The sequence below is a fragment of the Ischnura elegans genome, chromosome 3, assembly GCF_921293095.1.
Source record: "Ischnura elegans chromosome 3, ioIscEleg1.1, whole genome shotgun sequence".
NCBI lineage: Eukaryota > Metazoa > Arthropoda > Insecta > Odonata > Coenagrionidae > Ischnura > Ischnura elegans.
Genome location: NC_060248.1, coordinates 111,221,245 through 111,235,391, shown reverse-complemented (window position 1 = coordinate 111,235,391; position 14,147 = coordinate 111,221,245). Strand labels below are relative to the sequence as shown.

At 38.5% G+C, this 14,147-nt stretch overlaps 1 protein-coding gene across 1 annotated transcript; it reads right to left on the bottom strand.

Moving 5' to 3' along the window:
* Window positions 1–944: 944 nt before the first annotated feature.
* On the bottom strand, window positions 945–13,933 carry LOC124155244 (ionotropic receptor 75a-like). The gene is made up of 10 exons (XM_046528962.1): window positions 13,837–13,933; window positions 13,277–13,437; window positions 12,644–12,780; window positions 12,233–12,416; window positions 12,014–12,129; window positions 7,958–8,125; window positions 7,460–7,716; window positions 6,698–6,906; window positions 5,227–5,504; window positions 945–1,731 (listed from the first exon to the last, which is right to left on the bottom strand). The coding sequence occupies exons 1-10, from the start codon at window positions 13,931–13,933 to the stop codon at window positions 1,395–1,397; spliced, it is 1,944 nt and encodes a 647-aa protein (XP_046384918.1). The 3' UTR covers window positions 945–1,394.
* Window positions 13,934–14,147: the final 214 nt, after the last annotated feature.

Here is a 14,147-nt window from a genome sequence, read left to right as displayed (position 1 = left end):
GTTTACAAATCAGTAAGGATTGGATCACCACTAACATTCTCTACCAATGTTAGAACATGAGGCGTCACGAGGAAAGCCAGCATATTAGCCACCATGCCAATCCGATCCTAACACATTCCAAAACGTGAGTAGTCGTGACAATGCATGAAGTTGATAAAGAAGTTATCCCTTCCTTTATTCTTTAAGAGGCATCCCCTTTCTAATTGGTGGACACAGAAGCCCTCATGAGTCCGACGGGTTAGGCGACGTTCAGTGCTCCTTTGCATGTTAAACTGCATACGTTTCAGGATAATGTTTTCTTCATAAGCTATTGACGTGTAAGTTAATGGAAGATTCTTCTCGGTCAACGACGCCACTATGCTATGCCGACGTGGCGATGCCGTTTATTGTTCGAAAAAATGTCATTTTTGTGAAAAGGAAGGGAAGACATTATATCTTGACTAAGAATCCCACCAAATTGATGTCTGATTCGTGGCAAAAGGGGATACATTTGCTGCTGAGGAAGAATATACGAATAAGAATACTCCATGAACCGAAAGATTATAAATATAATCAGTCATACCAAAACTTTGCAATTTAGGTATCAAAGTCATTTACTTTGGCCAAATTTATTATCTATTCTGTTTCCAAGAATCTTTAACCATCCCCTCAGATATTACAAGTGTACCGAAAGCAGAGAATTTGAATACTAAAAATCAAACTGTTTTTTTTTTCAGTTGATTTTAACTTACTCTAAACTCCTTCAGGGTGACATATGCAGAAAATATCCGATTTTTCTTTGATTAACCTAAGAAATTTTGTTGGTTTTCCTTGAACTTGATGGTTGCAGTCAACTCTAATGTACTAATGAAATGATGCCAGCTAATTAAGTTAGTCTAAACTGAAATTCAAGTTTTTCCTACAGTCAATTTATTATTTTTCTTATTACATCAACATGTAGCTTACACAGACTAGTAGGTATCGTTCTCAAAATTTGCATTACCTACATTCCACCAAATTGATAATTAATTAATTGATATTAAATTTATGTTACTATTTAGTTTTTTAATTCGACAAACAATAATGTGTTACCTTTTCCGAAAATAATATTTTATGTCTCGCCATATATTGTATTGTCAAAGATTACTAGATCAAAATTGAATTCAGCAATGACTAAATGAAATACAATAATTGATTAGAATAATGTCAACATACTGCACAATGTGCACTGCATACTTTTTTACCAACATGACAACAATGACCTTTGAAGCTTATTTTGATTGGAACATCATAGTAAACTATTTTAAACTACGTAAAAACTACTTTATCTATTTTATTACTACTTTTCTTCCTCGGCCTCCTTTGAAAGATATAACAGGCGTTGAGAGAATCGGAAATTTGTCGAAATCACCGCTTCAAAAAGAACATTCCGATTTCTTGTACGGCGGAGGTTGGCTTACTGCTTTCTGGAGATCATTATACACCACGAGTTGAAGGTCTTTCTTTTTCAAAAATTTATTCTTGCTATCGTTGAGTTTGGCTTGTCTCTTCTTTCTCTTAAAGGATGCCGACTCGCATAGCAATATCAAAACGGACGACACTGTCCCAAATGCTAATGCGACCAGTGAGAGGCAAATATCCGATGGGCCGACTTGGACAAAGGTTGATTGGAGGCCATCACATTCTGGCTTGTTGGCAAACCACCGCAAGTACCCTCTGTTCTGCAATCCACTTTCCTGAATTCTTCTGAACCTTAGAAAAAACGTTGAACAAGGCAGGTCACTTAACTATAATTACATTCGCTATCGTGACTCTGACGTTCGCATAATCTTAGCCTCAATTACTCTCAACACAGAGGCAGCAAAGTAGCAAAAAAATCGGAAGATAACAGTCATAACTAAAACTGATTCCAAAGCAATAAATGAATTATTTTCGATTTCTACAAGCAATATTGTCCAGGCAACCGCAATCAAACGGTAAAAATAAAGCTAATTCAAGATCTGGATATGAAAGGACTACAGTTAATCGCGAAAAAAGGAACTAATATAAAGCATGCGGATAGTTTTTCCTAATTTAAAAATCAGCTCAGTAAAATATTGGTAACAGATCATGGATATCGACATTTTTCATTCGTATCTTGGTTAAATTTGGACATATGTTTCTTTACTTTTCGGAATAATTGCATTACAATGGGTGCTTTCAATTCATCAACACACGTCGACGCAAGTCGACTTGCGTCGTGGTTTTCTTGTTCCATTCTATGTGTGTCACCGACTGTTGTGACACAAGTCAACAAACGATTACGCGCAGGAATTGTAGAGTTATAAACAGTTTCCGAGAGTCGACACTAGTCGACGCGTGAGTCACATTAAGGGAAAGCACCCAATGAGAACATCATAATGAGGAACTTGCATGGGTCGTAGATTGCTCTAAAAACTATTTTGAATAAGTCAAATGGATACATTATCTCGCAAAAATACCTTCAGTTTCTCCATTCAACATCAAAAGAAATAAAAAAATTGCATTTTAAATCGAGAAAAATTTCTCTGAGCCGACCACTGCGCGAAGACACCCGAGCGTTGCCGAGGCCAGGCGTGACGTCATAGGTGCCTAAACAACCGTAGGGAGTAGGGAAATACGCTGAGCGTATGGTGTAAAATTTGTTTTGAGGGAGTATTTAGCCGCTCATCGTCACTTTATTTTGTTCTGTTATTCTTGGGAAAGTTTTCCTATTGCTATTGTGCCTAGATTATTACTTGGGATATTAATAATGCGGCATCGGGATGATGAAGTACAAGCGTTTCACTTCGTGTGTTTTGGTTATCAGAAAAATGGATGATAACGTTGCCACTCGTTCGAATAGTACACCTTAAATTCATCTACGTCTACATAATACCCCGCAAGCCGCCTAAAAGGCGTGTGGCATGGGGTGTTAGGACACCAGCCTTTTTTTAGGACACCAAAAATTGATGCCACGACCCTCATGGAATTTGTTAAGACAAATTATTGCTATACGTCGGCGGCAAATCGAGTTGTAAAAGAAACTTGTAATACTGGAGGATAACGATCGTAAGCTGTGCTGTTGACATTAGAGTAAGCTGTGCTGTTGAATTTGGCAACGCCGGATTAACGGAGAAGGTAGTCCTATCCGCCCTACGGTACGAATTCACGGCAAAACAGTCTGCACACAATCCACATGTGAGATCGCGAATCGGTTCCGCTGCCAACACACACACAAGCTACAACCTATTTCAATAATATAGGTAAATCCATAAACAATATACTAGCATATACCATAATAATATAGTGGGAAATAGGCAAATACTATTATCAAAAACTGGATGTCACTATCACATTCTTATATTCATCACGTACAACTTACAATAACAGAACTCGTTATGATGAATACAACTATTTATTCACTGATTTAAACCCTTAAATTATCCCACACAAGTGACACAGGTGACATTTCTCACTACTATTCGTTGAAATAATGGAATAACAAACTTCACACACAGTTTTTATTTCAATAGCGTGATCGTGAAATGTCATATCTACGGTGAACAACGGAGATTAGCACGCCACTGACAATTTTTACACTACTGTTAGACATTTATCGATAGCGTAGTAGCACTTTTTACAATTCAATCACGATGGAACACTGATAACTCATGGCCGATATTTTTCAACCTTGTCAAACTTTGTGCATTACAACCACTGGCACTGTGATTATTAGCAGTAGCTTAACGGGAGATGTCACGTTGAAAATAACACTATTTTGGCACAAAAATGTTCCTAGATGTCTCCAATCAGCGAGCAAAAGTTGCATTGACAGGAATTCACCTCATAATACAAGCACAGACAGTCCTAAACGATGAATTCTCCGGTACCTACGAATAAACGGATAAAGTTATTGTATATAAAAGCTAAGCGGACATTAGTAAACATCAAAATCGTTCTAATTACATACTTAAATGAATGATATGACGTCGATAACTTCAACTTACAATTAACGTATCCCCTTTCCAATGGCCGTGGCTCAGACTCCTACAACGATGTTATTTAGGTATTATCAAATTTTTGGTTTAACTGCTCCAGTTTTATATTTTATGCCCTTACTCAGATATTAATATTATAAATAATGCAAAATACGAGGGCTTCCAAACCTCTATCGTCGGATATTTATCTTTAAATATAAAATATTCAACACGTCTAACAAACGAAGCTCTCACAACTGCTGGCAACTATTACAAACAATCACAACAATAGCTTCGCGTGGTGTTTAGGCACCTTTGACGTCATCGAGGCTGCGTCGGCAGTGGCTTGGGGGGTGAGGGAGTTTTTCCCGCGCTTTAAAATTCGTAATATTTATCATTAAATATCTCGCGAAGGAAAACTCAGATTTACATGCGGTTTTCTTTGTTGTATTCAGAAAATAATTTTCTGTCCGCCTATGAAATAAAAAAAAATCATGCAAGTTCCCCATTCAAATGTTATCCTACACATGGTAAATATTTCACTGTGATGATATCATCATCAAGGCAATCACCGTCCATTATATCACAACCAGAAGAAATATCTTATTGTATTTCCAAAAATATGAAAGCCGTCCACTACCTATTCAAGTATTGGAGCGGCCATAAAAATGCTAGTATTTTGGAATCGCATTAACATAAAACAATCGTGATTAAGCCTTACGCTCCAGTAGGTTTTTCTTTAGTCAACCAATCTCTCCAAAAACGAACTGAAAACCATTTTATTATCCACTCTGTAGACTTCAACTAAATTTTACCATGAATATTAGATCATCATATTTATACCCTAAAGCTTGATGATGAAGCACAATCCAGTAGGAAACTGTCATTTAAAGCTTTACGGTATGGAGTTTTTTAAATAGTATTCTAAGGTGCAAGATGCCTAGAGAATTTGATGCTGGAGAGAAATATGTACCTGTCATTAAATACTTTCGCCTTGATTTATCTAAAGTATTCGAAAGATATTCGGGAGAAACAGACATAAATTTTTATTACAAAAATTTATGTCTGTTACTTATAAAAAATAGTTTCAAAGATCATTCACTCATGTCATCGAAAGAATACTTTTTGCATTTAACGTATAGCCAGACCGATTTAGAGACGCTTGGCATGCCAATCTACTAAAAATAATAATTTCTACCGTGAAACATTAATATTTTCCCGTTTGATGCGATAAATGAATACAGAATGATTTAAAGTAGGTGTAACTTACGAGATCTTCATGAGCTTGCTGTAAGGAGAGTGTCTCTTGACCGCGACCCAAGCCCCGGACGGTTGTAGGAAAGGGATTTCGTGCAGGTTGCATATCTCCTCTTTCTTGAACGTCTCTCGAATCAGATTGTATCCAGATCCTCTCTCCACGTGAAAAGCGAAAAGACCTGTGCGCACTTTCTCTATCCCCTCCTCCATCGCATAGAAAGCAGGCTTCTTGCCCACCGGAGCTATTTTCTTCTGGTAAAGTTGCTCGGTAATTGGGTCGTGAGAAAAGTGCTGAGGAGAAATAGAAATATGGAGCTTAGAGAATAATCCCACACAAATCATTTGTTTATCAGTCAATTAATTTGGCTTTGGTGAAAGTTTTGTAAGAACATTGAAGAATTTAACTACTCACTGAAAACGCTGACGGTGGAGATTATTCTTAAGGGTATCAAAAAATTGAATCGAGAAAAGTTTTATATGAGCTCATATGGTATTATTTGATTAAACCATGAATTTTAGGCATTTCATAATTGAAACATCTCCTTCCAAACGTCATCTGGGTGACATCTGAGTCACCCTCTTACTTTCTTGGGAAAGGATCTCAATTTAATTCAAGAAAGAGGAAGGGGGAGTCCCATTCTATGGGTTCTTGGCCCAGAGATAATACTTTTTATGTCTTCTTATTAACGAAAAACTCATTTTAATGCGAGGAGAATATAATCAAGACGCCCCACTAAAAAAGACTACAAATACAAGACAAAACTGACATGAATTAACTGATATGCACAGGCATACTGACTGAATTAAGGTGAATACACCACGCTATGACATCTTACTATACCTATACTATGAAGAGATGAAGTTGCTGAATCTTTTATGGTATGTAAACATACTTGAATAACGAAAGTCCATTAAAAATATTAAAAACACACGATATTCAATTCACCTGAATCCCGTAATCGATAACGAATTTACGAGATACGCCTATTTTTTTCCATATCTTGCCACATATTCTTTAAAGGCCTCTAGAGGAACTGGGAAATAATTGGTAAACTTATCGACTTAGCCCTCAAATCAGACATCACAATAGCAGCCATCTATACTGATGCTGCATCTTTTTATAACTATTTCCTAATTACAGACCAAGCGTTCGAAATAGCAGTGTGAACAAAATCAACCTATTTGATGGAGAATGAAACCAATTTCTCTCGTAATCTCATGATATAAATCACTGCTTAACCAAAAGATTCAAGTGAATTTATCTCTTTGCTATCTGAAAACCTAAGATGGATATTAACAGTATCAATCAATATTTTCCTGCATAGGGAAAATCAAAGAAAAGGATGCCAAGGCTTCTTAAATGATAGCTCATTGGCCAACTGAAGATCATTTTCAATAAAAAATTTAAAACGACGCCGAAACAGTGCAATCCATCGGCTAAATGTCAAATAAGTTATTTCGAAAGATGGATTCTGGTTAATCACCTGAAAAAAGTGTCGATTGTAGACAATGTCGTGAACTCCTACTTTCATAGGGCTGCTCAGCAGGTCAGAGACAGTCTGAATTAACGTCCCAGAAGACTGAATTATAGCCACAATGTTTGCAGCGTAAGAGGTATGAAGGAGAATGACAGCACCGTATAGAACTATCGTCACAAACCGACCCGCCATTCCTTGTGCCTCGGCAAAGAAACCTGTGAATAATAAGTCAAAACCTGGTATAAAAAATTAAGAGAACATTATATGGAAACTTAATACTAAGCAGGCAGAGTTAGGTTGTTGGTTGGAAAAAATTACGAGGGTGTTTTTTCATTCATTGGTATTCTTAGCCCTTCGCAAGGGTGTTCGGATCAATTTTCATCACTAACTGTTATGCTATGAATAGTAGGTATCTTATTCCATAAGCATATTTTCGGGGGAATATGTAAAAAAATATGCTAATTCTTTGCTGATTATGTTCATAAATAGGTCGCATTTGGCACAATTCATGATCATCTTGTTCACCTTATCCAGAACTTGTTGGACCTTAAAACCTTTATCTGAAATTCTGAGAATTCATCAAGAAACGTGTTTTATGCCATCTTTATCGGCTTCTCAGCTAATGGGATTTATTTTTATCTTGAACTAGGTTGCTATAAAGTGACTATGAATCCTACTAAAATATTTTTCTGAACAAACGTGTTCAAATTAACGCAATACTAAGTTTTCACATATAACGAACTAGTTTTCTGGACGTGTAGGACTAACCTTGCTGGCAAGACGCACCAAACGTCAAGAGTATTGCATCGCTCCAAGATGCCCGTAAATACTTGCAAGGCTTCCTCCTTTTCTTTTTGACGAACTCACATTTCTCCAATTGGTTTTCAAACTTCACAGCATAAAACAAGGAGGCAGCTGTGATAGCGAGGAATCCGTACAGCAAAGCCCAAACTGGGGCACTGAATGGCAGTATGAAGATATTTCGTATTGAAGAAAGCCGAGGCTGTCGAAATATGAATCTCAATCTAAAATAGACAAATAAATTATAAGAATACAAGCCTTGTTATAATAATCATCATCATCAAATCATTCAATTCTAATTATGTTTAATCAAATAAACCTTCCAACGAAGCACCAATGCAACCAATAAATTACTCTTTTATGCTAAAACCTATTTAGTTTTTTCTTGAAACTGTTTAAATTTTTTTGTGTTTTTCAAATAGAGCACGGAAATAATTTATAACGCGCACAGAAGCACCTTCTTACTTCGTTGGTGTTGTCATGGAGACGTAGTCGAGAATTGGCCATCTTTTGGCGGTTATGAAAAGGGCTGAAGCGCCAATTTCTGATTTTCCAGACTGTAGCTGTCCGAGCATCCCATTGTATGTTCCATTAACCTTGTTACCCCAAGTATTCTCCACTGTATACTCCGCACTGGGAGGAAATAAAAGAATTCATGAAAAAGCTGATAGAGTCTATTTTTTGATGAAATGAATGCCATTATTTAGTTTATTTAAGTTTATTTGTGTAGCTTTACCTTATCAAGCTATTGAAATGGCTCAATTTGTACCTAAAAATCCACGATTAGCTTTAAAAATTCCATAACGCTTGAACATGGTACAATGTACCATTGGTACATAGTCCATGAAAATGAGAGCAGGCTTCATGTCAAGATAAACGAGAAAACAAGGTTCCTCATTGAGGAAAAGGAAGTTATCTGCACCACAATTAACAAAGATAACAAACAGTTTTATTAATATTTTCCTTGCCCACATTAAACTTACTATATGAATAATAATATTTGAACAGTATTTAGTTCTAACAGAGAACACACTTTCAAAAGTATTTCCATTGAGAAAATAGCAATTATGTAGTAATAACACTATTAATATTAGTTTATCAATTATTTCTTGTCAAGCCTACGATCCTTTCCCTTGGGCTACAACCTTGTCGCGGTGGAAAGGCTTGCGCGTTCCTATGACCCCTAGAGCTGCACTGGCGGGATTAATTCTAAATTACTCCCGGTAGGGCCACCCATGCCAGATAGGTCGAAGGGTAGGAGCCAGACGAAAGGTAGTCCACGTGATGGTGTCACGTGAAAAACACTGTTGGAATGGAAGTGGGAAACCCTACCAACTATCTCTTCCCTGAAAACATGGAGTACAACCAAATGAGCCTCGGAATCTCATCGCCCGGGACCCGTCCGCTAAGAGCGGGTGTCGGGCACGGCAGCGAGGTCGGCAAGGTCCTCGGGGTCGTCAACATGCGAAATCCTTGCAGAGACTTATCGTCATCAGCAGCAGCAGCATCAGCAATGAAGAAGGAAGAAAAGAAGACCAAGATGATGGAGAAGAAGAAGTCGGCTATAAATGTAGGGACGTGGAATGTGAGGACAATGATGAGGGCGGGGAAGTTATAAAATATCAAAAGGGAAATGGATAAAGGGGGAATAGATATCTTAGGATTATGCGAGGTGAGGTGGAGGGATGGGGGGGACTATTGGAGTGATGGGTATAGGGTTATATACCTATAGTGGTAGGGAGGAAAGCGAGCGAGGGGTAGCTTTAGTATTAAACGGAAAGATGGGTAAGCATGTGGTAGGCATAGACCAGGTAAGCGATAGGATTCTGGTGATAGAAATTGAGGCGCGGCCCACAAACCTTGTGGTGGTCCAAGTTTACATGCCCACTAGCAATCATAGAAAGGAAGAAGTAGATGAGGTGTATGAACAGCTCGAGGAAATAATTAGAGACACACCGGGTAAGAAAAATCTGGTAGTGATGGGGGACTGGAACGCCACAGTCGGGGAAGGGAGGGATGGAAACGAAATAGGAGATTTTGGTCTAGGAAAACGGAACGACAGGGGAGAGAAAGCAGCAGAATTTTGTAGGAGAAACAAATTATTTATCACAAACACGTGGTTCAATCATCATAAAGAGCGAAGGTACACGTGGAGAAGTCCAGGGGATGCGGGGAGACATCAAATAAGGTACATTATGGTAAGACAGAGGTTTAGGAATAGTGTGAAAAACTCGCGCAGCTTCCCTGCAGCGGATGCGGATTCGGACCACAATCTAGTGCTCATGAAATGCAACGTAAGATTCAAAAGACTTATGAAAGTTAGGAAAGCGAAGAAATGGAATGTAGAAGCCCTGAAGGGGAGTATGAGGAGAGAATATCAGGAACTAGTGGACATTAGTATACGGGAGATTGAAAGTACTAAGACTGTTGAGGAAAGATGGGATAGTATTAAAACGGGAATAGTAAAAGCGGCGGAGAAGTCAATTGGTTACGTTGACAGCAGAAGGATAAAGAAGCCGTGGATAACGGAGAACATGATAAGGGAAATGGAGAAGAGGAGGAAGTGGAAGAACGTGGACACAGAACAGGGCAAAAGAATGTATAGGGAACTGAATAATCGATTACGACGTGAAACTAAGAGGGCAAGGGAGGCTTGGTGGAAAATACAGTGTGAGGAAATGAAAGAGTTTCAGAAGCATGGAAAAGTAGGCGCGTTGTACGACAAAGTGAAGTCGCTATCGTGCGGCAAAAGAGGACAAGCCATGTCTAAAATGAAGGCTAAACGTGGGAGGATGCTAACCGAGCGAGAAGAGGTACAGGGTAGATGGAAGGAATACGTGGAGGACCTGTATGATGGAATGAACAGACCAGAGAGATTGACTCTAGAGGAGGAAAGTGCAGTGGAGGAGGATAATCTTGGGCCGGAGATATTAGATTCGGAAATAGAGAGAGCACTTCGTGATATGAAGGCTAGGAAAGTAGTAGGCGTGGATAATATCCCGTGTGAGCTTCTGGAGAATCTAGGGAAGGAAGGTAAGAAAAGGTTTTTCGAACTAGTGCGCAGGATCTATGAGGAGGGATGTTGACCGCAGGATTTCGTGAAGACGGTTTTAATTCCGCTTCCGAAAAAGAAGAAAGCTGTGGAATGCGGAAATTATAGGACTATCAGCCTAATATCGCATGCGGCGAAAGTGGTGCTGAGGATATTGAACAGACGAATGGAGGCGAGGGCAAACGGGTATTTGGGCGAAGATCAGTTTGGTTTCAGAAAAGGGAAGTCAACTCGTGATGCAATAGCAATAATGAGGTCCCTCGTGGAGAGGAACGTGGAATATGGCCTGGACGTATGTGCGTGTTTCGTGGATTTTGAGAAAGCGTTTGATAGGGTGAACTGGGTAAAGTTAATGGATATTCTCAAGAGAATAGGTGTAGATTGGAGAGATAGACGACTGATTCGCAATCTGTATATGGCCCAGACTGCGCAAGTGAGGGTAGCGGACGGAGAATCTGGGTGGGCAAGCATTGGCCGAGGTGTGAGGCAAGGCTGTCCTCAATCGCCGCTGCTCTTTAACGCGTACGCTGAAGAGATGGTAAGGGAATCGTGGGATGAGTTAGAAGCTGGAATAAAAGTGGGAGGAATGATGTTCAAATCAGTGAGATTCGCGGATGATCAGGCGTTGATTAGCCAGTAAGCGAGGGGGCTTCAGGCTATAGTGGTTGCGTTACACGAGCGTTGCGAGGAGTATGGGATGAGGATTAATCACAAGAAAACTAAGGTAATGCTGTTTTGTAAAGCATCACGAGCGAGGAATGTGAGACTCAAGATAAAGGTGGGTCGTGAAAAACTTGAGCAGGTTGAGCAATTCAACTATTTAGGCAGTAAGTTAGAGGAAAACGGATACAGTAGTAAGGACATAAGGAAGAGAATCGCATTAGCGGAGGAGGCATTCATGAATAGGAAGGAGCTTCTGAGAGGGTCGTTGTGTAAGAGTTTAAAGAAAAGGTTAGGGAAGAGTTTGATCTGGAGTGTAGCTCTCTACGGTGCGGAAACATGGACACTGAGGAAAGAAGACGAGAGAAGATTGGAGGCATTCGAGATGTGGGTATGGAGAAGAATGGGGAGGGTGAAATGGACGAAGAGGAAAAGGAACGACGAAGTGCTGGATATGGTTGGCGAAGAGAGGCTTTTAGATGAGATACGTAGGAGACAGAAGGTATGGATGGAGCGAGTACTTAGCGGGAAGGGGATGTTGAAAATGGTGTTAGAGGGTAGAATGTTAGGGAAAAGAGGGAGGGGAAGGAAAAGAATAGGATTTTTAGATAGATTGAAAGAGAGTAGGCCTTACAGTGAATTAAAGAAGGCAGTGCTGGAAGAAAAGGGAGGCTCCCAGATCACTTCTTGAATACTCCATGGAAACCTACCTTAATCGGTAGAATACTATAATAATAATAAGCCTACGATTAGCCTGTTTCAAGGCTGGATTAATGCACTACTTTGGTTCTTGTAAAATAGAAGTATACCTGCTATTTATGAAATCCATGGCATGGTTCATCAAATGGTAGTTATATTTTGATGCAGTATCGACGTATTTATCTCTCAAATCATCTAAAAGGTTCAGCGACTCGTTCTTGGTTACCTGCGGAAGTAAATATATTTCGAAAGAAATTTGATTAATCCTCATTACTTCATAGATATTGTCGACACTATTCCTCTACTTAAACAGGCAATTTATTGCTTACAACCATAACCGCTGGTATTGCTAGCCCATTAAGATTTTTCCTCCTCAAAGATGTTGGGTAATAGATGTTTGGGAATGTGTAATTCACCTTCCAGAAACCCATAGTTTTAAAGATCAACTGTTCATGAACAGCGGTTTTGTACACTTCAGATAGGATAAAAGTACTGAATCCATCCACAGATACCCTGTTGAAAAACAAGGTTAAATTAAATTTATTAAGATGTACTTCGCACGTGAATGCTGTATTGCTTTAAGTAATTTAAAGTCGCCATAGTTTAATGCTGATTACGCAATATTATTCGGCAAAAGAATAGAGTATGCTTATAAGTTAAGTATATGCCACGCACCTACCAGTGTACCAAGTGCAGTGTGACAAGGCAATTTGAAACATTTGTTAGAATGAGTAATTTACCTTCGAGCGATCGTGACATCAGTGTCAAGAAGAAAATTCAAATGCCCTACTTTGCCTCTGATATTCATCTCTAGTTCTTCATCACTGGTAAAAAGTAGCCATCTATTTGGAGGTCTAAATAGATGCTTATCATTAGCCTGGGAAAAAATGTGTAATTAGTTTCAATTATCTAAAAGAACTCATATTGTCGATAGATTTGTGACTAAAACGGACTAAATATTTTAGGGAAAATTTATTTTTGAGTGTGGAATTAAAATTAAGTTTCACACGAAAAAAAACGTGCTTCACGGAGAGAAGAACTTTTTACACATACTTTACCGTAAAAAAATTAGTCGGTTGATACGGGAAATTACAAAGGGTGTCAAACTTAGGATGCACAATGCAAATAAAGCGAAAACTACTTTTTTGAGATACTTTTTATAGCAAAATTAGGAGTCTATATACCCAGACTCCTGATTTTACATAAGGTTCTATTTATTATGAACTAATATTAATATTTTCTACGGCCAATTTGAGGAAAATTCCATTTATATATTGCGGTACTTCAATTACATAGTCTAAAATCTCTTAAGATAAAATAAAGTAAACGTTTTGGACACCAAAGTCACACGATTTTCATTAACGTGGGCTTACCAGGTCAAGTAAAGCCCATGATTCGTAGCAGTCAAGATTTAACACGTGATTAATTGCATCAGAGTGTTCGAGTACTCGAGCAAGCCCTGCGTTATTATCCAACCTGGCCACAGACGTATATATGTCGCTCTTATAAATATCACGGGCAAATTTAAGGTCATCTGGAAAGTAAAAAGTGTTATATATCAGAAAACATCGCAGGAAAACATGCAGCGCTAAGCTTCAAGGAGTAATCGACGACTTCAGTACAGTGCCGAATTTCAAGTAAAAAATATAGCCTCACTTAAGCATTATTTTAGCCGAGTAAGTTTTTTTGATCACAACTCCTAAGGACCAAAAACTTGTAAATATTTGTACTTAAATTCAATGTAAAATAAATATAACTGCACTGTTTAGGCTCCATAATATCAGTGCCGATCTTATGCTAAGACAATGGTGATGAGAATAAGTGTGGAAATGAAATTTTAACTCAGTTGGATATATATTACGTACTCGGGGTTGAAGAGTATTTTACATACCTTTATTTGAGCATAAGTATGCTGTCGCACGGGATAACTTACTCTTGCAAAATTCGCGAAAGAAATCTATCAATGCTGCATCAGCCTTGGACAGTGAAAATACCAATGCAAAAACTCCAAAAATAGATATGAAATTCATTGCTCAGGTTATGCTAATAAGAGAAGGCTATGGAACTAATAAAGAATTTCTCTCCATCGCTACGGTAACACTTTTAATTCCGGAGTAAAATTCTATCACAAGAGCCAGTACTTGCGAGTTAGCGCAATGTACTCACTAGAACTCGTGCATTGGATAGAACAAGCATTTATATCCTAGATTCCAGCCCCACGTTTTCTGCTCCTTCAGTAATTGT